Raw genomic sequence first — 23,819 nt, 5'->3', positions numbered from 1 at the left:
TGTGTGTGTGTATGACCCACCATTAGAGCACATGGAGGGGAGCTTGAACAGACACAATAAACTTCTTCAGCCTCCTAACTCTAAACAATGGCCTCTTCCCTTGTTATCTTCTCCTCCGTCGTCAGATCCACCAATTCTTCTTTTCTTTTCTTTTTTTTTTCTTTCCTTTTTTTCTCTTTTTCTATTTTTCCCACAATACAAATAGGCCAAATGAAATTTAACAACCAGAAAATTTGTGTCAAAACTAACAAGAGTTATCTTCCCTTTGTTCTTTGTTCTTGAGGCGGTCTGACATCTTCAACTCCATTGCCGCTCTCAAAGTGAAAAATTTTCGAACTTTCCTTTTTTTTTTTCCCCATTTTTTGTTTTCTAGTGTGGGGTATTTGGTTTGTTCTAACTAGGGGTGGTTTCGTCATTTCATGTAAGTCAACACCCAATTTAAATGTAAGGGGCAGTGTACTTTGTAAAACAAAATATAGGGAGATTTTTGCTAATTTTTTTAACACACGGGTCTTTTTGCCCATTCGAAATTACACAGGGGGTTATATGCAATTAGCTCATATATATATATATATATATATATATATATATATATATATATATATATAAATACTCCTCTTATGTTTGTAAGAAAGCAAGTGATCATAACTACAATAACTATTCTCTTAAAAACTAGTCCTCTTATTATTCCATAAAAACTCACAATTAATATAAGCAGTTTGGCTTTGTATAAAACCATAATTAATTGTAGTGTCTTTTAGATTCCTCCATCAAATGGCGCCGTATGTGGGAAACTTTGACTTATAGGCGTTAGTTGTTTGTGACTTTATTTCTCTCGGTTATTTCATGTTATATAGGGTTTTACGAAAGTGTAATGGCTGCTGAGAATGAGAATTTGGAGGCCCGCCGACGGGAGGAGCCCCCCATGTCTGCGACACAGTTGGTTCACGTGGCTCTGAGGGGAGAGACCTCGGGAGCGCCATAGATATTAACCTCATAATTATTTTTGCTGCTTAATTCCCTGGAATGAACCCAAAAAGCACATAAATACAAATAATAAATTGCAAAAATTACAAGTAACATTTTGTCCTCGCCTTTCAGAAATGACAACTCATCGGACTAATTAACGTTCTCCGTATTTAACTATCAATGATTATGCTGATCGTAAAATAAATGTGCAGTAATAACCTACCTCTAATCTCTATCCCCCAAGCCAAAATAAATCGATGACAAAAGTGTAATCGGGTACTTTACAAGTCCCTTTCACCTCACATTCCATGGTTGATAATACTCTCTTAACTTGAGGAGGTTTACCCAAAAATACAAGTCATACCCGCAAAATCACATTTTCTTCTCCAATCTTAATAATAATACGTTAAAAAAGTCTGGAAAAAGAAACGCGCTTACCAGGTATGTGTATGTATATATAATTTATGAAGAATCTTAAATGAAATGACTCGCCATGAGAAGTTGTGGAGGCATTTCTTTTTCTTCTTCAATTTCCAAAGAGGCCTCTTCCCTCATTTCCTCGACCCTTTTATCCCATATTCCATCTATTAACTTCCACGTATCATCACTTACGATTTGAGTCTGCATTTTAAAAAAAAAATTAGCGTGAAAAAATATATCGAAGATGCATGTAAAACAAAGAAGGAGCAAATGCCTGCATAAGGGAAATCAAATAGGCAGAAAAAGGATGTGATAAATGTCGTTTCAGTTTTAATAATGATGTTTCAACTTCAATCACAATTTTACACATTTTCAAGGCTGAGGTTGGCGGAACTCTAGTAATGAAATTTATAGTTCTTTGAGTTAGCTTTCTAATCCAACTTGAACCACCAAGATTGGATGTCGGATAAGAAATATACGCATGAACTAATGAACATTGCCCACAACTTTGATGTTTTGAGTTATTTAAAATTCAAAATATAACTCCTTCATGCATAACTTTGTCACCCGACATCCAATCTAGATGACTCATGTTAGATTAGAAAGATAACTCAAAGGACTATAAATTTCATTGTTTTGAATTTTTGCCAAAATCAGACTAGGAAAGTGTCCAAATCACGTTTGAAGTCAAAACGGTATTAGTAAAATTGAAACAGCATTTAAAGTTTCAAGTAGAAAAATTATAGTCAATAAATAATAACCTCCATGGGACGAGGTGCACCAAAGGTAGCGAACCCGACATTTCCAGGTGCGAAAGTGACTCTCCCGGGAAGAGAAACACCATTCAGTCCCCAACGTCCGGCGTGTATAAGGGCCCCGTATTCATCCAATTGCCTCACACTAGCCTGGTAAATAAATAGCACAACATCAGCTTCTAATGAATATAAAAATAGACAAGATCAACTAATTTAATCTTCAATTATATAATCAGTTGATAAGTTCATACAGGCTTTTAGACAAAAACAGAAAAGCATTTAACAAAGCTTACTTGAGGTATTCGAGGTGAAGTGTTATAAAATTTCCAGATTTCATCTGCTTTTATCTCTCCCTTCTCGAGTAGAACATCTGGTCGAAGTGAAAGCACAGCAACAAAGGATGACTACTATACAAATTCTATAAATATACGAAAATACGATTAACGCAATAAAAAGAGCTCGATAAGAAATGCAAAGAGTAAGAACGAGCCTGTAATGTTCTCCACAGCAGGACGGTATTCTCTTATTACAGATGAGCATTTCTCCAAGGCAAAACGCATGTACTCTTCCCTAAGTGCCTCAAGTTTGGCAGCTAGCTGAAAATGATGATTATATAAAACATTTTAACAAACTACTGACAATATTAATTAGAAAAATAGAAACAGAGTGACTCATTATCCAAAAATGGTGATGTCAGCATATACTCACATTAGGGACAAGGTCGTTTTGGTATCGGTAAAAGGCCTTGCCAAAAGCAGTCATTCCTGTTTGCAGAATCAAGAATTCAGCCCGTCTCGAAGCTTCTAATGTTGCTTTTGCAGAAATCCAGCACAGATTATCAACTCCAAATATCTCTTCTTCAATTACTCTGGCTGCAAATTTGAACTATCAATGCCATAGCAAAGTAATAAATTAAGAAAAAAAACAAACTAAAAAAAGAGAAAGAAGTAGAAATACTATTCAACATAACAAGGAAATGAGAATAATCAAGGTTTCAATTTTCCCTTTCCTATTGTTATCTGATCCTTGTCTTTAATTCCAATCCAGCGAACCAAACATTAGATAAGCACCTAACGCTCAATAAAAAGGATAACAAAAAAATCAAGAAAGCTTGCCCTAGAACACTGTATAAAAGACATGACTTCATTGACATGTCAGAAATCAAGATCTAATTATAACTTTGAATTCTACTTTGAGATGAAGAATGTAGTAGATGAGAAATTTGTAATCGAAAATTTCCACTCGAAGTTTCTCAAGTAAGAAAGAAGAAGGTCCCAAGAGATAATGCCGGAAAATACACACAATTTGCATAAAGAAAACAACAGGTTTTTATACATTAAGAAAAAGGGTGGGGGCACCTACCCCAATCAAGACTGTCGATTCACAGTTCAAGTAATGAAGTAATCATTTAACTTCCAAATATACCGATCTTAAAAAATTATGGTATCGTGTTTCAAAAACATTGCACAAGTCAAATTTTGCTAAGATACCATTCTCTAGATACTTATCCACATGTATTATAAAGGTTTTCAATAACATTCAGTGATTTCAACATCAAGGCCACAGAGTATTTTTTTTCTTTTTGTAACTTACGAGCACATGCGCGTACTATGGCCTCCACAAAATCTGCCTTTCTCTGAAATACCCTGCCCGATTTCTCCTCGTACCGCATATTTGGCTGACTACGTATGGAATTAATATCTGTCTGTAAAATGCCAAAAATATTATCAAAAAGACCAAGCTGGTAACTTTATTTCAAATTCTATTTAATAAATCATACATCAGTGAAAGGACGGTAAGGATCTGGAATATGACAAGCAAGAACAGCAACAGCTGCCTCTCGATATGCCAATCTCAGTTTCAACTCTTCGGGTACTTCAGTACTATCTTCTTGCCCTGTTTCAAAGGTGCCTTTTTGCTGCAATATTTTATTATTAACAAATGATATGAGTGCGCATTTCTAGGAATTTTACAAAAATAATAAATAATAAAACACACACACACACACTCACTCGTTTCAAGGCCTCGAGAAGTTCTTCCCGACCTATGAAGTCCAAGTCCTTTCTAGCAGTTAAAATTCCAGCTTCGTTCCTGTTTTAGTCATTTCATCAGCTGCTCTATATAATGGGGATTTAAATTAGATATGAGCTTAAGTATTATTCCTATTTACAGTATATTTTGCAATTCTGCGCCAGTAAAATCTTCTGTATTTTCTGCAATTTCCTCAAGTAGAGTGTCCTTCTCTTCCTCAGACCGAAAGTACTTATTTCGAGCGTGCACCTGTTATGTTTCGCAATAAGAAATACCATAAACGAATAATTATTTTCTTGATATTTTGAAGTCTACGAGGCTGAAATTTACATACCTTCAGTATGGCGAATCTACCATCTTTTGATGGTAATCCAACACGAATAATCTTGTCAAATCGGCCTTTTCTTAGAAGAGCAGGATCAAGAATATCCAGCCTGTTTGTTGCACCGATAATCAATACCTGAAAAACAGAACCTTTCCAAGTTAACTACGGAAAAACAATCACCCATATCCGAAAGAGATTAAGAAATCTAATCACTTCACACCTGTGAAGTTGATACTTTAAAACCATCCATTTCAGTCAGTATTTGAAGTAGTCCTTGTTCTCTTTCAGCACCACCCTGGTTAAGCAAATAGGTACAGAAGCGCATTTTTTAAAACTTGACAAAGAGAATATCAACTGTAATAACAGAATGTATCTTGCAGAATTTCATTATTGCACTGCAGAAGAAGAGATATATTTAAATGCACATGGAAAAATAAGCGAATAATATTCATACCCCACCAATATCAGGTCCACCACGTTTACTACCGATTGCATCTATCTCATCAATGAATATTATTGAAGGGGCAAATGACCTGGCACTAGCAAAAAGATCCTTCACACGAGAGGCAGCCACACCAACAAACATCTGAACCAAAACGAAAGTTTAATTTATTAACTGTTGCATAGAATCTTAGGCCTCGTTTGGTTGGGTTAGCCATGATTAACTAAACAACTGGACTTTGTTTGATGTTTTGTAAACCCAATAACTTCTAAGGTCGACCCAAAAATATTACATTATCATGCCTTTCAGGGAACATTTTTGTTGGGCCTTCCGCAGTCCAATAAAATGATTTGGTTTTCATTAGATTATGTAATCTTATCTTGGCTAATCCTATCTTGGCAACCAAACGAGGCTTCGAAAACTATTTATTCAAACACTACACATATATTCATATGTGCTTAGGGTAGATTCTTCTACTTGGAAACATTTATTCCACAAGATAGAAAAATACGTGCTAGTATACTTAAGTGTCAACCATTTAACTGATTAACTGGACAAAAAAAATCTACATCTGCAAATCTGATTGGCTTATCGAAGAAAGATTAGTTTGATATAAATTGCAATTCCATCCAACGAAAGAGCCCTTAATTGTACCTACATTGTCTCAATAATCTATTAGGAGATAGAATATTTTTACTATTTTTATTACGAAAAAGAAGCTCACCTCGACAAAATCTGTACCGTTAGCAGCAAAAAATGGAAGACCTGCCTCACCAGCTATAGCTTTTGCAAGAAGTGTTTTACCAGTTCCGGGTGGACCATGAAGAAGGACTCCTTTCGGGCAATAGATACCTTTGTTTTGAAACTCCTCGTCGTTTTTCAGTATTCGAACAATCTCTTGTAACTCTCTCTTGATATATTCTTGGCCAGCAAAATCATCAAATGTAACACCTGTTTTTTCTTCAGCTGATATGAACTTTGCCCTGGCATCAAAGTAAAGTTTAAACGGATCAGAATAAAATTGTATGGATAAAAAAAGAAAAAATCACAAGTGAACTTACCGACTCTTTCCTAATGAGCCAAGGCCCTGGCTCTTGAGTGGGGGCAGTGTCGTCTTTTTAGGAGGGGTGCCGAGATCGCAAGGTATTAATTTACCGTAAATTGGTCTGCACATATTATCAATCCAAACATATAGAGCAACAGAAAGCGCTAGCCTCATTGACCAAACAACTGCAGTTGCAACAGTTGAATAAACTTCTCCAGGTACACTATTCACATTTAAGACATCGACATTTACAAGCTGTTGATGCAATTTTCGCCAAACATCGTTCCAACAGTCGATTGGCATTTGGTCGACCACGTGGCGTCGGAAAATGATTTCTTTCTTTTTGTCACCTTCTTGACCGACATTCTTCCCTTCTTTATAATAGGGTAGAATCACTGTTTTTCAGACAAAGAAGTAAAACAAAAAAAAATCATAAGAAACCAAAAAGCTAATGAGGGTTTCAAAGTTCAAACAAACATGACAAAGATTGTGAAAACATGAGAAAAAAAAATATTTAAAAATATACTAATATCTCGTTTGTACACTTCATGTTCAAATCAAATCACAGAATATGCATAAATATAAAAACGAGAAACAAGAAAACTTCCAACCTGAGACAGTCTGCCCGTAATTAGAGTACTCCATAAATTGGACATTGTTCGAATCAAGAAGTCGTTTGAAGTCACTATAGCCTATGCCGTGAGAATTCTCCGGGTCCCACTCAGTTCCTTTTAGTTTTCCCTTTATAGTCAAAAGTACTCTGCTCCATTCTGAAGCCATCATGAGCTGCCTCTCCAACTGAACATTTGCCTTCCTCTCGAATTCCTCTAATTGGTTTACTCGTTCTCTCTCTGCTTCTTTCAAACTCTGGCAATCTCCATCATCAATTTATATCATCAGGCAAGGTCATCTCTCTCATAAACGTTAAAAGATCGAAAAACGTAAACAAACTATCCAGTCAGATTAAAAGACCTCTGTTTTCAAAACCATATTAATTCCCAAAAAATCGACACTAAGTGCTTCATTAGTAACACCCGTAGGAAACAATATATCTATACGACTTCAAGATAAAATAACTCGGAAATACCAGAAGAAACAACTTTGTTTAAACTTTAAAGTACAAAAAGACAAACGTTAAGTGCATGTAAACACATGCATAAAGAGATTGAAAACAATCCATCACCCAATCTCCACTTCAATATTCTTCAGTAAAGCAAATTAAAACAAATTCTGATTACGCAATTTACCGATTCAAGTGATAAAGCAAATTTTTGCTAAGGTAACATGAAACTCTACTTGCATTGTTGGTGTCATACTTTAAAGTGTAGATTCCCAAATGCCAAGACCCAAAATTCAAAAAAAAAAAAAAGCGAAGAAATTGAGATGGAACCCACCTCGAACAGTTGGTGGGCAGACTCAGTTTCCACTTCCACTGAGTTGGAACTCGGACTTGGCGCAGCTTTGCAACCTTTAATTCTCAGTCTTCCCACATCGTTGTGGAGATGTAGTACACAGGTGCGTGACTGGAACCGCAAAATTGAAGCCGAGAAGGGTCTAATTAGCAAAAAATTACGCCGCCTATCACTTCGAGCAAACAGGGTTTTAGAACAAGGGGAAACGGACAAGGGTTTTAGCGATAAACTATCGAGAAATGGGTTCGAAACAGTGGAAAAGCTCATCTCTTTTAATTCTGATTTCAGCAAAACTATTTAATCAATCAATCAATCGTGTAATTGCATTATCTTTTCTGCGGAATATCCTTCCTCCATTGGCAGAAGAGACCTCTTTGAATAGAGCATTTAGACCAGCTTCCTCATTGTACCCTGTCTCATTAGCCCAGCTCTTAAAATCGCGTTTTAGCTTGAAAACGTTTTTTGTTGCATATTTGTATTTAGGGTAAATTCCACTTTACTCCCTCATACTTTGGCTGGATATCACTTTACCCCCTCGTACTTTGGTTGGATATCACTTTACCCCCTTGTACTCTCAATTGCATCGATTTGCCCCCATGTACTTTGGTTCGATATCACTTTACCCCCTGCTACTCTCAATTCATCTATTTGCCCCCTTGTACTTTTGTTCGATATCACTTTACCCCCTTCTACTCTCAATAGCATTGATTTGCCCCCCTTACTTGAAAATTTATCTCAATGTGGCCATCGCCGTTAGTTTTCAGACATTTGACCTTAACACCGTTTGATCTAAGTTTGAAAATTACAAAAAAGCCACCCCTCTCAGTTTAAATAATTATTAATAAAAAAAATTGTGGCTGGCGTCGTGGACTATATTTTCTCGCTGTCTTGAATTTTTTATTTTTTATTTTTTGTTGTTTTTTATTTTTTATTTTTTTTAACTTTTTTAATAATTATTTAAACTGGAGGGGTGACATTTTAGTATTTTCATACTTAAATCAAACGGTGTTAAGGTCAAAGGTCTGAAAACTAACGGCTAGGGCCACATTCAGACAATTTTTTCAAGTAAGGGGGGCAAATCGATGCTATTGAGAGTAGAAGGGGGTAAAGTGATATCGAGCAAAAGTACAAGGGGCAAATCGATGAATTAAGAGTAAATGGGGGTAAAGTAATATTGAACCAAAGTACAAGGGGTAAAATGATATTCAACCAAAGTACAAGGGGGTAAAGTGGAATTTACCGTTGTATTTAATTGGACCACTCAATTATCCAATAAACATTCAGGATGCAATAAAAAAAGGGGCTTATTTTATACATGACAATTTGTTGTAGGTCTCTCTATATTATAATTTATGTCTATAAATTCAAAAAAAAATGTGTATTTTAATAAATTAATTATATTCATTGTGGCCAAAATAACCCTAATTAAATCAAAATTAAATCCCCAAAAATCTCTTTATCAAAACTAATTCCCCCAAACATATCTCTCTTCCAAATTTAACTAAAAAACAAAATCAAGCCCGTATGGGTGTAGCTCAAGTGGTTCCGGAGATGGTAAGTTGGTACAAGGTCCTAGGATCGAATCCTGGCAGCCGCAATGTGTCAACTCCAATATGGTTGGTTCCTTGTGGGTTGGGTTGTGCATTGGTTAGGTTGGTTAAAAACCAGCCATAAAACCAACCCAACACATCCAACCAACTTTGGTAAATATTGGAACCCGTTATCCTAATTTACATGGGTTGGGTGATGGTTGAAAACAAATTTAGTGGATCGGTCGATGGTTTGGTTGATGGATCATCCATCTAAATATTTTTTTTTTAATATTTTATTAGTTGTTACAGTGTTATATCTTTTATAAATTAAATATGCCTAGCTCAACAATATTCAAATAAAAAAATCAAAACATTAGAGGCCACATGTATTGCAATTAAACATAAATGGTTCAACAAATAAGAATCGTGTAAATAGTTAGGCTATATGTCTTAAAATTAAAATAGTTCAAATTAGATACTTAGGTTATATTTATTGCTTTTAGGATTTTGGTTACTATAGACTATTTAATAAATGTGATATAAAATAGAAATTTAAAATTGAAAATATTAAATATTTTAAAATAAAATTAATAAATAAAGTTCGTTGCCCGATATTACCCGACTAACCAACTTTTTAGCATATTAGAAACCATTATCGACCCAACTATACATGGGTTGGTTGAAATTATCGACCCAACTTCAATGGGTCGGATGATGGTTGATTATCCGTCACAAATTATGGGTCGAAAATGGGTTGGTTGGTGGTTAAAACCGATCAATGCACAACCCTACTTTTGGGCACCAAGTCCGGGTCCGCTACCTTAACGGGCCGGTGAGTTACCATGATTTACATTCCTCCATCAAATACTTGTCGGGCCAAAGAATGGGGGCCCTGGGGCCGAGGGATTTCGCCTTTTTTGGTACAAAAAACAAAATCAATTCGTAAAAAAAAAAATACTTTATTGTACAAACTCATACTTTAAAAAAATCACAGATGCCGCGCCACCCCCGCTGATTCTATGAACTGCAAATAGCAAACTGAAAATAAGAATTTGTATTATTGAATTGCAAATAACAACTACATATGATTTCGGCAAACAAATAGTAAACTGAATAAAAAATATATCCAAATTTTGCATTATTGAATTGCAAACAACAAACTACCTAGATTTCGCAAAAATGCAAACAACAAAGTAAAGATTAAAAAAAAAAAGAAAGAAAGAAAAAAATTGGGTTAAACTCAAGCCAAATTCATCTTTTGGCATACCCCCTCGAGAGGCAAAACTACTATACTGCCCTAATATGCAATTTTCGGTCAAACTGCATTCAGCATTTCTGGTATTGCATTTAGCATTTTCGATGATTTATTTATATATTTATAATTTTTTTAACCCGTTTGTTTACTTTATTATTTTTTATTTATATTTTTTTTAAATATTACTTTTTTTATTTTTTCTAGAAAAAAGTTAAGTTTTTTTAAATCAATATGTTTATTGTACTTAAAATAACTACACGTAACTGTGGTAAACTATAGTCATTCGTAGTTATATTCATTTTTTTTGTTTACCTCATATTTTTAGTCGATCAATAATGTACACACACAAATATTAACTTATACAAAAAGAAATTCATAAACCTCAACAATAAAAATTTACAATTTCAATATTTATATTATAAATAACTTGATAACCAACATTAGTGTTTTCGTATGAAGAGGGGTGGGCATGCAAATTCAGCCCACATTAGATGCTGGGCCTGATTAAGGAAACCCAAACCCACACTACCAGCAGCCGCCTATATATTATATATTTTCTTCCAAAACCGCTCTCTCCGGATTTCAGGAAAACCAATAGTCGAGGACGAACATAATTTCTCTGCGGATTCTTGCATCTACGACTTTTTTTTTTCATCTTTCCATACTTTTTTCTTTTCATTGTTTTCTGTCCGATTTATTTACTTTTCTGTTTCGCTTCCCCGAGTACTAAATTCTAGGGTTTTGGGGGTTGGTTTTCATCATTACATGTAGAACCCATTAATTTACTTTTTTTTTTTCTTTTTGTCGGTTGGTGTTGTTTACGTGTGTTTCTGACAATGTTTGTTTGCAATTAAATTTGCAGGTTGAAAGATGGAGGGTGCTTCGACAATATTGCCTCCTCCGGAAATAAGAATGATCGTAGACAAAACTGCTCGGTACGTGGCGAAGAATGGACCAGGGTTCGAGCAAAGGATTATTGCAAGCTGTCAAGGGAATCCGAATTTTAGCTTTCTACATTCCAATCATCCTTACCATGCTTACTATAAGCACCGTCTATTGGCCGCCACCAACTAACTAACTAGCTTTCATAAGTACACACTTTTCTTGTTATGAGTTTTTTCTTTTAATTTCCCTATTTCAATTAGTGTTTTAAGCATTGTTTATTATATCAGGAACTTTTGCATTATTTTTGCTTTAGTAAAAATATAATTTGTAGTAATCATGAATTGATGATATGGTTTTGAAGGTACATGGAAGTTGAAGCTGCTCTCGACCACAAATCTTGATTACATTAGTATTTTTGCTTAATAATAAATAAAAATATATATGACAGTTTTCTTCTCATTGTTTCTTGTGTAATCCACAGTTTATTATGGTTGTATAGGGTTAAATACTTAAATCCTACAATGATGGATTGACATAAGATTGACTAATGAACGATTAATTGACGAGCGATGAGACAAGTTTCAGTTTAGGTTTAGTATGCTAATTATGAACTTTGAGTGGTTGAATGTATTTCTTTTGACATTGGGAGGATTACACAGCTGAGGCGAACGAGATTTAAATTACATAGCATATTAGATTTCCATACTCATTATCTTTTTTTTTTTTCATTTATTATTTTATACACTTTTTGCTCGTTGGATATTAATCCATTGTAGATCTGAAAAGGAATATTTCTTCATCTTTCAATTTTTTTTTTCATTTGTAATCTTGTTTCAAATGTGAGGCAAATTTGTTAATTCTTGGGTCGGGCTTTCTTTTCATGCTTTCGAAGGAGAAAGCCATGCACTCTCAGGTGAGTCTCTTTGACAACTTTCGAAAGACAGTACTTTCCAAAACTATAGCTACTGCTCGTCTCTGGGAATTTATGGGTGCAAAGCAGCGTAATTATATGCAATTGAGCCGTATTTGCATCTCAATCTCCAAATCTTGATGCCAATGGCTGGCAGAATCCACAAAATGAGTACATTGAAGGAAAAAGGCGTAAAGTTTGGCATTGATGAGGCTCTGAAGTTGTTGAATTTTCTGATGTCTTTCTCAAGTTTCAACTATAAAAGTTCAAAGGAACCTGATGTAGGTATCATATTTTGAATTTTACTAATTAAATCTCTCTCTCTCTCTCTCTCTCTCTCTCTCTCTCTCTCTCTCTCTCTCTCTCTCTCTCTCTCTCTTCCTAAGGCAAAAACCAATAACTTGATTTGTAATGATTTTTATTCATTGGCAGCAGTACGGTCAGTATGGCCCTTGAGGTGCAATATATTGGTAAAATGAGATTAGCCAAGATAAGATTAAATAATCTAATATTTTATTGGAGTTTGCAACGTCCAACAAAAAAAAAAACTCATTAGAAGGCAAGATAAATCAAGATAATTATTGGAAATACCAAACATCAAATTAAGTCCAACTATTTAGTTAATCATGGTTTATCTTAGCAATCAAATTAAGTCCAACTATTTAGTTAATCATGGTTTATCTTAGCAATCAAATGAGGCCCAACAGTTTAGTTTGTTGTTTATTTAAAAATAAAAACAAAATTCTGCATTAACTATAAGGGGAAATGAGGGATAACCCCCTAGTTTTAGAAATATATAGGTGTAGGTCCTATGCATTTTTCTTATCTAGTCAAAAACCCAAATTATAATCTTAATTAGTGAGACCCCCCTAAACAACTTAAAATACATGTTTTACCCTTTTAATTCTTCAAACCCTAGTTTATCTCCCACCCACTCATCAGCCGTTACATCTCTCCTCCCTCTCTCTTCTTCTCTCTCGATCCACCACACCCATACGACCACCTCTGCTCCTCTCCCAATCTGCGCCGCCCACAGCCGCTGCTCCCTCCACCGTCTTCCGCCGACGTTGTTTCCTCCGCCGTCGTCCGCCGCTACTGCTCTCTCCGCCGTCGCTGCTCCCGACGCTGCTCCCGATGCTGCTTCCAACGCCGCTGCTCCCGACGCTGCCGAAGCCGCTGCTCCCCGCCGCCGCAGCCGCTGCTCTCCGCCGCCGTTTGTATATATCTGGTATATATATATATATATATATATATATATATATATATATATATATATATATATATATATATATATATATATATATATATATATATATATATATATATGGAGGAATACATACCTGTATTCAATGGTACACAACATTACTGATTGAACTTTTTAATTAGGGTTCCTGAACTTTTTAATTAGGATTACGTTCATTGATAAAAAAAATCAATTGATTTGCAGTCAATAATTTGCTATTTGTTTTTCAATCTTTTTAATTTTAATTTTTAATAGGAATTTTGGCCACTGATTTCAATTTTTTTATTTTTTAATAGAAATTTGGCTATTGATGTCCTGTTAAACATTCTGCTGCTAACACTTCAAATATCATCATTTTGTCACAGGTCTTGGTGTTCGAACAACTTCTATGCAATAATTTTTGCCGAGAGGACATGGTGCAGTTCTTTTGCAATCGATAGATTGAAATTGTTGTTGTGTTGAAAAGTAAGATTTGAAGCTATAAATACAAACTACACTATATCTGACTATAAGTCACATGTGGTCATATACATGTAGTCATATATAGTCACATAGTAGTCATATATAGTCACGTGTAGTCATATACATGTAGTCATATATAGTCACATATAGTCATAGACATGTAGTCATATATAGTCACGTGTAGTCATATACATGTAGTCGTATATAGTCATGTGTAGTCATATATAGTCACGTGTAGTCATATACATGTGTAGTCATATATAGTCATGTGTAGTCATATATAGTCACGTGTAGTCATATACATGTAGTCATATATAGTCATGTGTAGTCATATATAGTCACGTGTAGTAACTCGTAGTAATATATTGTTATATATAAGCTATATAAGTTATGTGTTTTTTCTGATGTACAGTGATGTTGATGATTGTGTTTTTCCAATTTTTTGTTGGGTATTAATTAATTTATAATATCAAGATTAAATTGTGAATTTTTACTTTTGGTGTAGATGAAGTTTTTTTTATATAATCATATGTAATATATATACAAGAGTCATGTCTACTCAATTTCAATACAGTAAATTTATCAAAAAATTGAAACAAAATTAAAAATTAAAAATTTTAAAATTTAAACTTTTTAAAAAAATATTAAAATTAAAAAAATTTAAAAAAATATTAAAATTAAAAATTACAAAAAATTAAGCAATTTTAAAAAATTAAAAAAATAAAATAAATAAAAAAATAAAAAAATAAAAAATACAACAGAGGTATATATAAAAATAATAATAAAATAAACATTTATAATTTTTTATTAAAAAAATCTGAGAATGTGATAAATGCAGGTCTGAATGCTAATTGCAGTTGGCCATAATGCTGAATGCAGTTAGCAAAAATGCTGAATGCAGTTGAACAAAAATTAGATATAAGGGCACAATAGTCCTTTTGCCTCTCCAGGGGGTTATCTCAAAGAAAGAATTTTAGGGGTGGACCTATCCCTATATATTTTTCATATTAAGGGTGTATATCAAATGGACCCTAACTATAATGTCCGATTCAAATGTTTTTATTTGGCTGGAGCCGAGATTCCACCTGATTCATCTCAATACAAAGTATTTTGTCTTGGGATTCACATTGAGAAATCATCCAGACATTTTGTTTTAACGTAACAATAAATTAAATTTGTTAATAGTTGTTCTTGATCATTTATTCTTGTAATCTTCGAATACATATATATCCTAGATTATTACAACATGCAGGATCTTGATTCCGCCGGCTAAGGGACAAATCGAGAAAATTTAACATATATCCTCAACCTATATATATATTAATATATATATCCAATAAACACAAAAAAAAAAAAAAATTAATAAGAAGGGCAGAAGAATGAATAGGGTTCTACTCCTTGTGTTGTTTGTCACTTTTCAGGCACTTAGTTGTGGTAAGTATTAATATTAGCATAAATAACCTCCTTAATTATATGATGCATTTTCTTCACCATATAACAGTAATCTAAATAGTACTAATTGCAATCAATTAATATAATTATGTTTGAAACAATTTCAGATGCAAAGGTGATGATGGAGTACATCGGAGCCACCGGAATCCCCATCGAATTATCCGACGTCCCGATAAAGGAAGGCATAGATTTCCATTTCATCCTCAGCTTCGCAATCGACGCAAACCCATCCGGCACCCCACAAAACGGCATCTTCTCACCTTACTGGGCCGCCACTCTGACGCCGGACGCGGTGGCCGCCACCAAATCCCTACATCCAAACGTCAAAGTCCTGGCCAGCCTCTCCGGCTGGAGCCTGGGGGGCAAAACCCTCTTCTGGTACAGCCCCCCAGACAGAAACCTATGGATCTCCAACGCATTCTCGTCGCTAAAATCCCTCATCCAAACTTACAACCTCGACGGAATCGACGTAGACTACGAGAAATTCCCGGACAAGAAAAACAGCGACGACAGCTTCGCTTACTGCATAGGAGAGCTGATCACTTTCTTGAAGAACCAAAGCTTGATCACGGTGGCCACGATCGCGCCTTTTTACTCCACCGTGTCGCCGTACATGAGTCTCTACGAAGGGTACGAGGATGTGATAGACTACGTGAACTACCAATTCTATACCGACAAAGTGAAGACACCGGAGAAATACGTGGAGGTTTTCAGGAACCGGACGTTGGAGTTCGACGGAAAAATTTTGCCTAGCTACGAGGTGAATGGGAGAGGGATTCAAGGTGATGCATTCTTCGAGGCGTTGAGTTTGTTGGAAGATAATGGTTTTAGTGTGAATGGGGCTATGATTTTCTCGGCCGATGCTTCTTCCTCCGACGGTTACTATTACGAGACCAAAACACAGGAGTTCTTGCTCAATAATTCTACTAATTAATTAACTCGGAGTTTATTGCATTCGACACCTATGTATATAGGTGAATGTATTTTTCGATTTCGGAGTATCATAGTGTACAAATCGAACAAAAGCGAAAAATAGAAAAGTATTCCTATTATTTCATTATTCGTACAATGTACAATATTGGTACCGTATCGAAAATAGTTGGTACTATAGTAGTATTGAAATCTCAATATAAATATGATGTCATCTCTCTAATACTATAGTGTTTTTATGTATTTCCTTTTTCTTTTGTGTACCATAATATCTATAATTTTATTTGAACCATTTGTTTGTAATGCTTTATTTTAGGATTAATTTCATTATTGTATCCCTGTTAGATAATGAAACTGCAAACCCTTCCTCTCTTAGTTTGAAAATTGCCAAAACCTCTCTTGTTTGATGATTATGCTTACTTCGTTAGAGCAACTTCAATGGGAGATTTTAAAATGGAGCATTAAATTTTCATTTGATGCTTTATATAATACTTTGATACTCTTGAAAAAAAATTCACTCCAACCACATGTATCAAATAGATTATCAAATTTTAAGTATATGAAATTCACTCAAACCACAAATATCAAATAGATTATCAAATTTTAAGTATATGAATAATTATATTTTTAAATGCCACGTGTCAAATAGTGATAGGTTAATTGGGTGGTTATATTTTTGATACCTCATTTTTCAGGGAGCATTTTTGCACCTTGGGTTGGTTGAGTATCAAAATGATTCTCACTTTAATGCCCCCGTTGGAGGAGGATTTTTTAAATTTTGGAGTATCAAAGTGATAGTTTTTTAGTTTCATACCTTATTTAGTGCCTCAAATGGAGTTGCTCTTACCCTGCACTTATCAAAATGAAATTAAATACAATTAGTTAAAGGTAATTAGTAATTGTAAAACATGAGTATAATAACAATAAGTCAATAACAATGGTAATAATAATAAAAATAACAATGGTAAGAATAATAATAACAATAAAAATAACAATAATAATAATAATAATAATAATAATAATAATAATAATAATAATAATAATAATAATAAAATAATAATAATAATAATAATAATAATAATAATAATAATAATAATAATAATAATAATAATAATAATAATAATAATAATAATAATAATAATAATAATAATAATAATAATAATAATAATGGTAAATTCCACTTTCCCCTCTTATACTTTGGCTCTACATCACTTTACTCATTTCTACTCTCGATTGCATCGATTTGCCCCTACACTTGAAAAATTGTCTCAAATGAGTCCTCGACCTTTGACCTTACGACCATTTGGTCTAAGGTCTGAAAATCACAAAAAAACCACTCATCCCAATTTAAAGTAGAGTAAAAAGCAGTTTACCCCCTAAACTAATGGCCGTTTTGCACTTTACCCCCTAAACAAAAAAAATTTGCACGCTTTTACCTAAACTCTTTAGTTCGTTGCAGGGTACCCCCTAAACTGAATTTTCCGACAATTTTGGACGGAAAGTTAAACACGTGCATTGCACATGAAATTTGCAGGGGTAAATTCATAAATTCACTTCCATTTTATATATTAAATATAAATTAATTAAAAACAAAAAAAAAGGAAAAAAAAAAACATCTGCAATCTTCTTCTTCCCTCACCCCCGACCACCAGCGATTTACCTATCCCTCCTCCTTTCCTCCGCCGCTTTTTCCTCCCCTTCCTCCGGCTTCGGCTAAGACCCTCTATGACACTGGCTTTACGACACCTATCTCTCCTCCGATCCCGACTACAGCTTGTCACACTCTTAGATGGAGGATTCCGATTTTACCAACCTTTTCTCCGGCAGAAAGCCCAATGACATACTTCTCTCCCTCGACGACAATCAGTCCATCCAAGAGGTCTTCCTCGGAGCTCGAATTTCATGGGTCAATCAAATCGAAAGAGACCACCGGAACCAGATTGTTTCTCGGAATTTCGTCATGAGAATCAACAAAAGGGATAAGCGGAGGGTACTGAAACCCTATCTTCAACACATACACACAGTCTCCGACGATATCGAGCAGAGGGGGAAAGAACTGAGGATTTACAATAACGGAAGCAACGGCAGGTGGAAATCGGTTCCTTTTAATCACCCGGCGAGTTTCGACTCGCTCGTAATCGACCCAGACGTGAAAGCCAAAATACGCAACGATTTGGAAATGTTTCAGAAATCGAAGCAGGTTTTCGAGGATTTCGATCGTTATGTGTCGGACAGATCGAGGTCGAGGATTACGTCATCCGGTCTGATGAATTTCATGGATGGGCTGTCGAATTCTGAGGATGAGAGAATTATGATTTTCACGATGAACGACAAAGAAGGAATCGATTCAGCCCTCTTGCGTCCTGGGAGAATCGATACGCACATCCATTTTCCGATGGAGGAGATAAAACGAACAAGAAAGAAGAAGAAATAGAACAGAGTGGAAAAAAAGGGAGTAAAGAAAAGGAAAAAAAAAAGGCCTGTGGTGGGTGATTTGCTTTTTTCCTTTTATTATAAATCATTATTTTATATTTAATATATACAATTTAAGAATGGACAAATTTACCCCTGTAAATTGCACGTGCAACGCATATGATTTAATATTCCGTCCAAATTTGCCGGAAAATTGAGTTTAGGGGGCACCGTACAACGAATTAACGAGTTCAGGTAAAAACGTGCAAATTTTTTTTGTTTGGGGGGTAAAGTGCAAATCGACCCTTAGTTTAGGGGGTAAACTGCTTTTTACTCTTTAAAGTATAATAATAAAAAAAAAATTGTGTTTGTCATCGTGGACTATGCTTTCTTGTTGTCTTGAATTTTTTATTTTATTTTATTTTTGTTTTTTTTTAATAATTATTTAAACTGGGAGGGATGGTGTTTTTGTAATTTCAGAGGTTAGACCGTTAATTTTAATTGTCCGACAACTGACATTGAGAGCTACATTGAGACAGTTTTTCATGTGCAAGGGCCAAATCGATGAAATCGAGAGTATGAGGGGTAAAGTGATACCAAATCAAAATATAAGGGGGGAAAATCAAAATTTACCCTAAAATACTGCGTCAATCAACCAATGAGAAGTTAGCTTATTGGAGAAGTTTTTCTTTTCAAATACACACTTTCTCACTCCAAAACCTCGCCCTAGAGTCCCTCTATTTAAACCCTCGCCCAGCACCAAATTAGGCCCTTTCATTTACTGTTCTGAGTTTTCTTAGTAATCTACGCGTTTTTTTCTCTCTCGGCTTCTCCGGTTCGTCTTCCGTTAAGGTGTGTTTTGATTTATTCCTGTTTATTTCTGGGCACAATACGCCGTTTCCTCTGCAATTGTTTTCCTGGACCGTTGATTTTGGGGGGGAGGTGTTGTGTAGCGTTCTTCTGGTATTGGATTCTAGGGTTTCATTTCGATTTTGGGCATTTTGTCAAAACTATAATATGTCAAACAAAATTTTATAATATAGAATCCAATCGTTTGAGTGTTTCATCTGTATGGTTTTAATTTCTCTGTAATGGTGATAAGAGTCTATTGACGATATCATTTGATTCTTATATTATTGCGATTTTTCAATTTTTTTAGGTATTACTTTTTAAGGTAAATTTATTTTGTCTATTTTCCGAGTAAAATCTTTTGATGCTTCACTCCAACTGGGCTTTATCAATGTATTAAGTTTCTTATGAAATGGGTACTTTCTTTCTCCTTTTTATAGTTTTGGTTGTATGTTGATTGGGTTTTCATTATGGTGTGGCTTTTACTTGTTTCGGGTGGGTTTTTTTGATTTTATTTTCTGCGAAAGGCTTCTCATATAGTTAAAATGCTAGGGCTTGTTTTGCACACCAGATGTCTTTTGATTCCAGCAAGAAGTATCAGTGGTTTGTCTGGTGTGCTTTCCGTTTCATGAACCGGGAGAGACTTTGGTGCTCCAGAAAGTTATTGTTTCGACATTGGACTTGAGGGCCGATTGCAATTCGTTCACGTGTTCGTTTTTCAGTTCTTTTTTTTTGTTGGTTTATTTTTTTAGTGCCATAAAACGGTTGTAAAGAAAAAAAATTGTTCGCGGGAAGTAAATTCAAGTATTTAGATTGTGGGGTGTTCTGTTGTCATGGCAAGGACATCCCTCCCTCCTGGATTTCGATTTCATCCGACTGATGTTGAGCTGATTATGTACTATCTCAAGAGGAAGGTCATGGGAAAGAAGCTTCTCTTTGAAGCTATTGCGGAAGTCAACATATACAAGTTCTCTCCATGGGATCTTCCAGGTCTACTATTTCTCTTGTTCTGCTTCTCTAATTGCACAATTACAGTTTTTGACTGCCAATTATTTGGTTCTTTGATTTAACATATGCTGGTTGACTTTTGAATACACGGACACATTTGAGTTATGATGTTTCTCTGATTTTCTGCAGATAAATCTTGCTTGAAAAATAAGGATCTTGAGTGGTTCTTTTTCTGCCCAAGAGAGAAAAAGTATGCAAGTGGAGTTCGGGTCAAGCGTGCTACTGAAAATGGGTACTGGAAAACTACTGGAAAGGATAGACCTATCAGTCACAATGACCGAAAAGTTGGATCGGTGAAAACCTTAGTTTTTCACTTAGGCACTGCACCCAAAGGGGAAAGAACCGATTGGGTTATTCATGAGTACAAGATCGTTGATGCCCAGTTGGCTGCAGCTGGAGTTCAGGTATATTTTGACCTCCTTTGGTTACAAACCTGATTGTTCATAAGACCGTACTGATATTTGACTGTAAAACTATTGGTTGAGCTAATATCTCATAAACCTAGTATTCATATTTTAGATTCTTGGTGCTCTATGAAAGTTGGTTGGATTAGTCTAATCATTTAAGTTTTTGTTATCTGAAACCCTTGTTCCTTTTCAAATGAAGTTCTGTCACAATGGCTTACCTGTACTTGAATTCTTATGTTTCGCAAGAATTACTATAAATCTGTATGGTAAACTCCATTGGTTTAGTATATGAAGTACTGTTAGGTTTCATAATGTAAGTTGGAACAATGTTTTTAATTGAGGTTGACCTTCTCTGCGACCTAACTTGTCTCTATTATCCACCCGTTTTCCAAGTTCAATACCAACGGCACTTTTAATGACCATTAATCCAATTAATAATTTTATGGACATTGGACTTTGTTTCCTTGGACATTCTCATTGTAGTTGGTTTCTTATGTTGAGTGTTAAACAAAATTTTCATTTCAGTATGTACTGGAATTCGAGCTGCATTATTGCTTATCAAAGTTACGTATGGTTAGATAGCAAGATTCTTGATAACAGTTATAACTATTTCTGTCTCGCAATTTTCCTTTTGTGCTATTTTTGTTGTTGCTAGACCTATAACAGTTCTCTGATCATTCATGTATTTTGCAGGACACATTTGTGCTCTGTAAAGTCTTCAAGAAGAATGGTCCAGGCCCAAAAAATGGTGCTCAATATGGAGCTCCATTTGATGAAGCAGAGTGGGCCGATGTTGAAGATGACACTCCAAACCAAGCTATGTCCTTGGCATCTGATGGTCCGTCAAGCTTGTTTACCCCTGGGAGCACGTCTGCATTGCTTGTTGAAGGAGGTCCTTCACCTTCAGCTGTTCATCCAACTCCAACTAGTGAGGTGCTTGTGGATGAGACTGATGATGAGATTGTTCGTCTGTTGGAATCGTTTACAGAAGATGACGCATTGCTTTCTAATGAGAATGGAATCAACCAGGTATGGGCATAGAAAATGCCTGTTTTGACATATTGTTGCTATGATATATATGCCTTAAGTTGAGTATTTATCCCGATTGATGTATTAATATTTCTTGTCAATTATGTAGCAACCGAGGCTTGGGTATCGTTTTACCGAACTGTTTCTTTACCGACTAATACCTGCCATCCTGTTAATGCTAAATATATGCATAGTCCTCTAATGGATAAATCACTTTAGTGTTCTTAAATGGTCTTCTAATGTGTATTTGTTAGTATACTTCAGCAAATAAATTAGAAGTTCACTGTGCTTCCTCTGTACCATCTGCTTTTAAGGTTCATGTTTCTTTTCCCTATTTTGGGTGGAAAAAGGAGAGGAGAATCATTGGCTTTAGCATGGTAACCTTTATAAATATGTAACTGTTGTACACATCTGAGATTTGTTGTACTTGGTTTTGATAAACTCGCTAGTGTTTTGAGTTGTCACTGCCAAAAGTGATTGAAATGCATAATTTATTTGTTCTTTTGAAATATTTTCCTGTCACTGAAACTGAATTCTATGCATACAGGATGATCTTACTGAAAAGGGGAAGAACAAACGGTTGGCTAGTTGGGATGCAAATGATATATATAACGGTCTTGATGATCTTAATAGTTGGAACAGTTGGGCTCAGATGTATCAAGGCACTCTTGATTTCTCAGGGATGCAGAGAGATGGATATCTTCTCAACAACATACTTCCACAAGACAATTCAGCCTATATAGAGCTTAATGATTTTCTCGCCCCGTTAAATTATCCACACAAAGTTCCTCGAACGGACCAGTCACCACTTGGCGACATATTTGGGTCCCACAGCTATGACAATGGTCAACAGTTCCGCCCTGGACCCAGTTTTGCTAGCACGAATCAGTATTCTTCTGGCCCGAATCAACTGCCTATGATGCCCGAAGGATTTCAACCTGGAAATAATTGTTTGGATGGCTTTCAGATGGTGAGCAAAATACCGATTTTTTTTTAAAATTTATTTTAAACAGATTATTGTAATTTGGTTTTCCCAGGATGCTCTTTTGTTCTATCATTCTCATGGACTTACCATGAAAATGCAGGCTGACAACCAGTTTTATCAGGGATCTAATGTTGCATATGATATGGATTTTGCATTTGGGCAACCAGGTAATAATGGTTTCAACTCCAACAATCAAGACTCGGAAAGAGGTAGACCTGCTGCTGATAACTGATGAATTTGACAACAGTATTCACATTCTATGAATTGTTTCTTCATCTCTATATATGTATGATGTATGCACTGTCAGAAAATGGCAGTTTGAAGAAAATTTGCTAAATCATCTCTCCCAGAGTCCAGCATCCCTTGCGGAACCGGGATTCTACTTGTGTTCAGGCATGGGGGCTACTGATTCTGTGTTCTGTCAAAAAAACGAAAAAAACACGAATGTTTTATTTTCTGTTATTTCATGACTTTACTATGTAAATGCAGCATCTCTTATTGAGGTTGCATTAAACCTCATTTTTTTTGTCAGGGAGGTGCTGCAGGTACCTTTTCTGAAGTTGCAGTATGATTTTACTGTTTTTAACTTTTTCTGTAGTCGATCTCATATTTTAAATTTTTTTTTGGCCAAATTTATTGTTCCAGGAATACCTAAGAAAACGGAATCAAATCCAGCTCGCTCAACACCTTCAGCTGTTTATTGTTCATGTAGTTGTACTAGTGGTGGCTCCTCCATACATATAAAGGCTGAGGTGACTCACGGAGCTGGTGAATGCACTAACGAAGCTTTATCAGTTATGATGGGGGGGTCGAGCAGCTGTTGGTGTATCCTCCCTTTCTTTCTTTTTAAGCACCAATTATTATTATTATTATTGTTTATTCTCGTGCGAAATTATCTGCTGCTTTTTGTGGTTTTCTTTTATTATTGCTACTTGAATGATGCTCTATTTGTATTTTTGAATACTTACTGTGATTGTTCAATTGAAATTGCTTCGGCACCATCCTCTTGAACAGATTTACTAAATGGCAACTTGGTTGATAATCTCTGAGTGTAGCTATTG

The 23,819-nt window shown here is 35.2% G+C and overlaps 3 protein-coding genes and 1 pseudogene across 7 annotated transcripts; 3 read left to right on the top strand and 1 right to left on the bottom strand.

Annotated features, from left to right (window-relative positions):
* Positions 1-623: 623 nt before the first annotated feature.
* EMB3144 (AAA-type ATPase family protein) lies at positions 624-7,870 on the bottom strand. The gene is made up of 17 exons (XM_012998237.2): positions 7,382-7,870; positions 6,599-6,854; positions 6,004-6,382; positions 5,667-5,925; positions 4,955-5,086; positions 4,721-4,795; positions 4,510-4,635; positions 4,315-4,424; positions 4,157-4,235; positions 3,925-4,062; positions 3,738-3,849; positions 2,853-3,016; positions 2,635-2,740; positions 2,438-2,514; positions 2,151-2,294; positions 1,408-1,590; positions 624-1,021 (listed from the first exon to the last, which is right to left on the bottom strand). The coding sequence occupies exons 1-16, from the start codon at positions 7,664-7,666 to the stop codon at positions 1,444-1,446; spliced, it is 2,589 nt and encodes an 862-aa protein (XP_012853691.2). The 5' UTR covers positions 7,667-7,870; the 3' UTR covers positions 624-1,021; positions 1,408-1,443.
* A 7,166-nt stretch (positions 7,871-15,036) lies between these two features.
* Positions 15,037-16,235, top strand: LOC105973210 (chitinase 2). Its single transcript, XM_012998228.2, has 2 exons — positions 15,037-15,120; positions 15,246-16,235. The coding sequence occupies exons 1-2, from the start codon at positions 15,066-15,068 to the stop codon at positions 16,070-16,072; spliced, it is 882 nt and encodes a 293-aa protein (XP_012853682.2). The 5' UTR covers positions 15,037-15,065; the 3' UTR covers positions 16,073-16,235.
* Positions 16,236-17,857: 1,622 nt separating this feature from the next.
* Positions 17,858-18,502, top strand: LOC148768427 (AAA-ATPase At2g46620 pseudogene; annotated as a pseudogene).
* A 672-nt stretch (positions 18,503-19,174) lies between these two features.
* Positions 19,175-23,769, top strand: LOC105973227 (NAC domain-containing protein 82). Of its 5 annotated transcripts, none has more exons than XR_016033100.1 (8): positions 19,181-19,332; positions 19,901-20,319; positions 20,467-20,741; positions 21,438-21,773; positions 22,321-22,743; positions 22,859-22,967; positions 23,066-23,303; positions 23,404-23,769. XR_016033100.1 is itself a non-coding variant. In XM_088821846.1 (7 exons), the coding sequence occupies exons 2-7, from the start codon at positions 20,163-20,165 to the stop codon at positions 23,092-23,094; spliced, it is 1,329 nt and encodes a 442-aa protein (XP_088677972.1). In that variant the 5' UTR covers positions 19,175-19,332; positions 19,882-20,162; the 3' UTR covers positions 23,095-23,769. The 5 variants fall into 5 exon arrangements, 3 of the variants coding, with proteins under 3 accessions (XP_088677972.1, XP_088677971.1, XP_012853699.2); XR_016033099.1 differs by having other exon boundaries at positions 19,882-20,319; XM_088821846.1 differs by having other exon boundaries at positions 19,175-19,332; positions 19,882-20,319; positions 23,066-23,769.
* Positions 23,770-23,819: the final 50 nt, after the last annotated feature.

The sequence above is a fragment of the Erythranthe guttata genome, chromosome 8, assembly GCF_056151865.1.
Source record: "Erythranthe guttata isolate IM_541 chromosome 8, IM_541, whole genome shotgun sequence".
Classification (NCBI taxonomy): Eukaryota; Viridiplantae; Streptophyta; class Magnoliopsida; order Lamiales; family Phrymaceae; genus Erythranthe; species Erythranthe guttata.
Note: the sequence above shows the minus strand (reverse complement) of the source record. Positions and strands in the feature narration are given on the sequence as shown.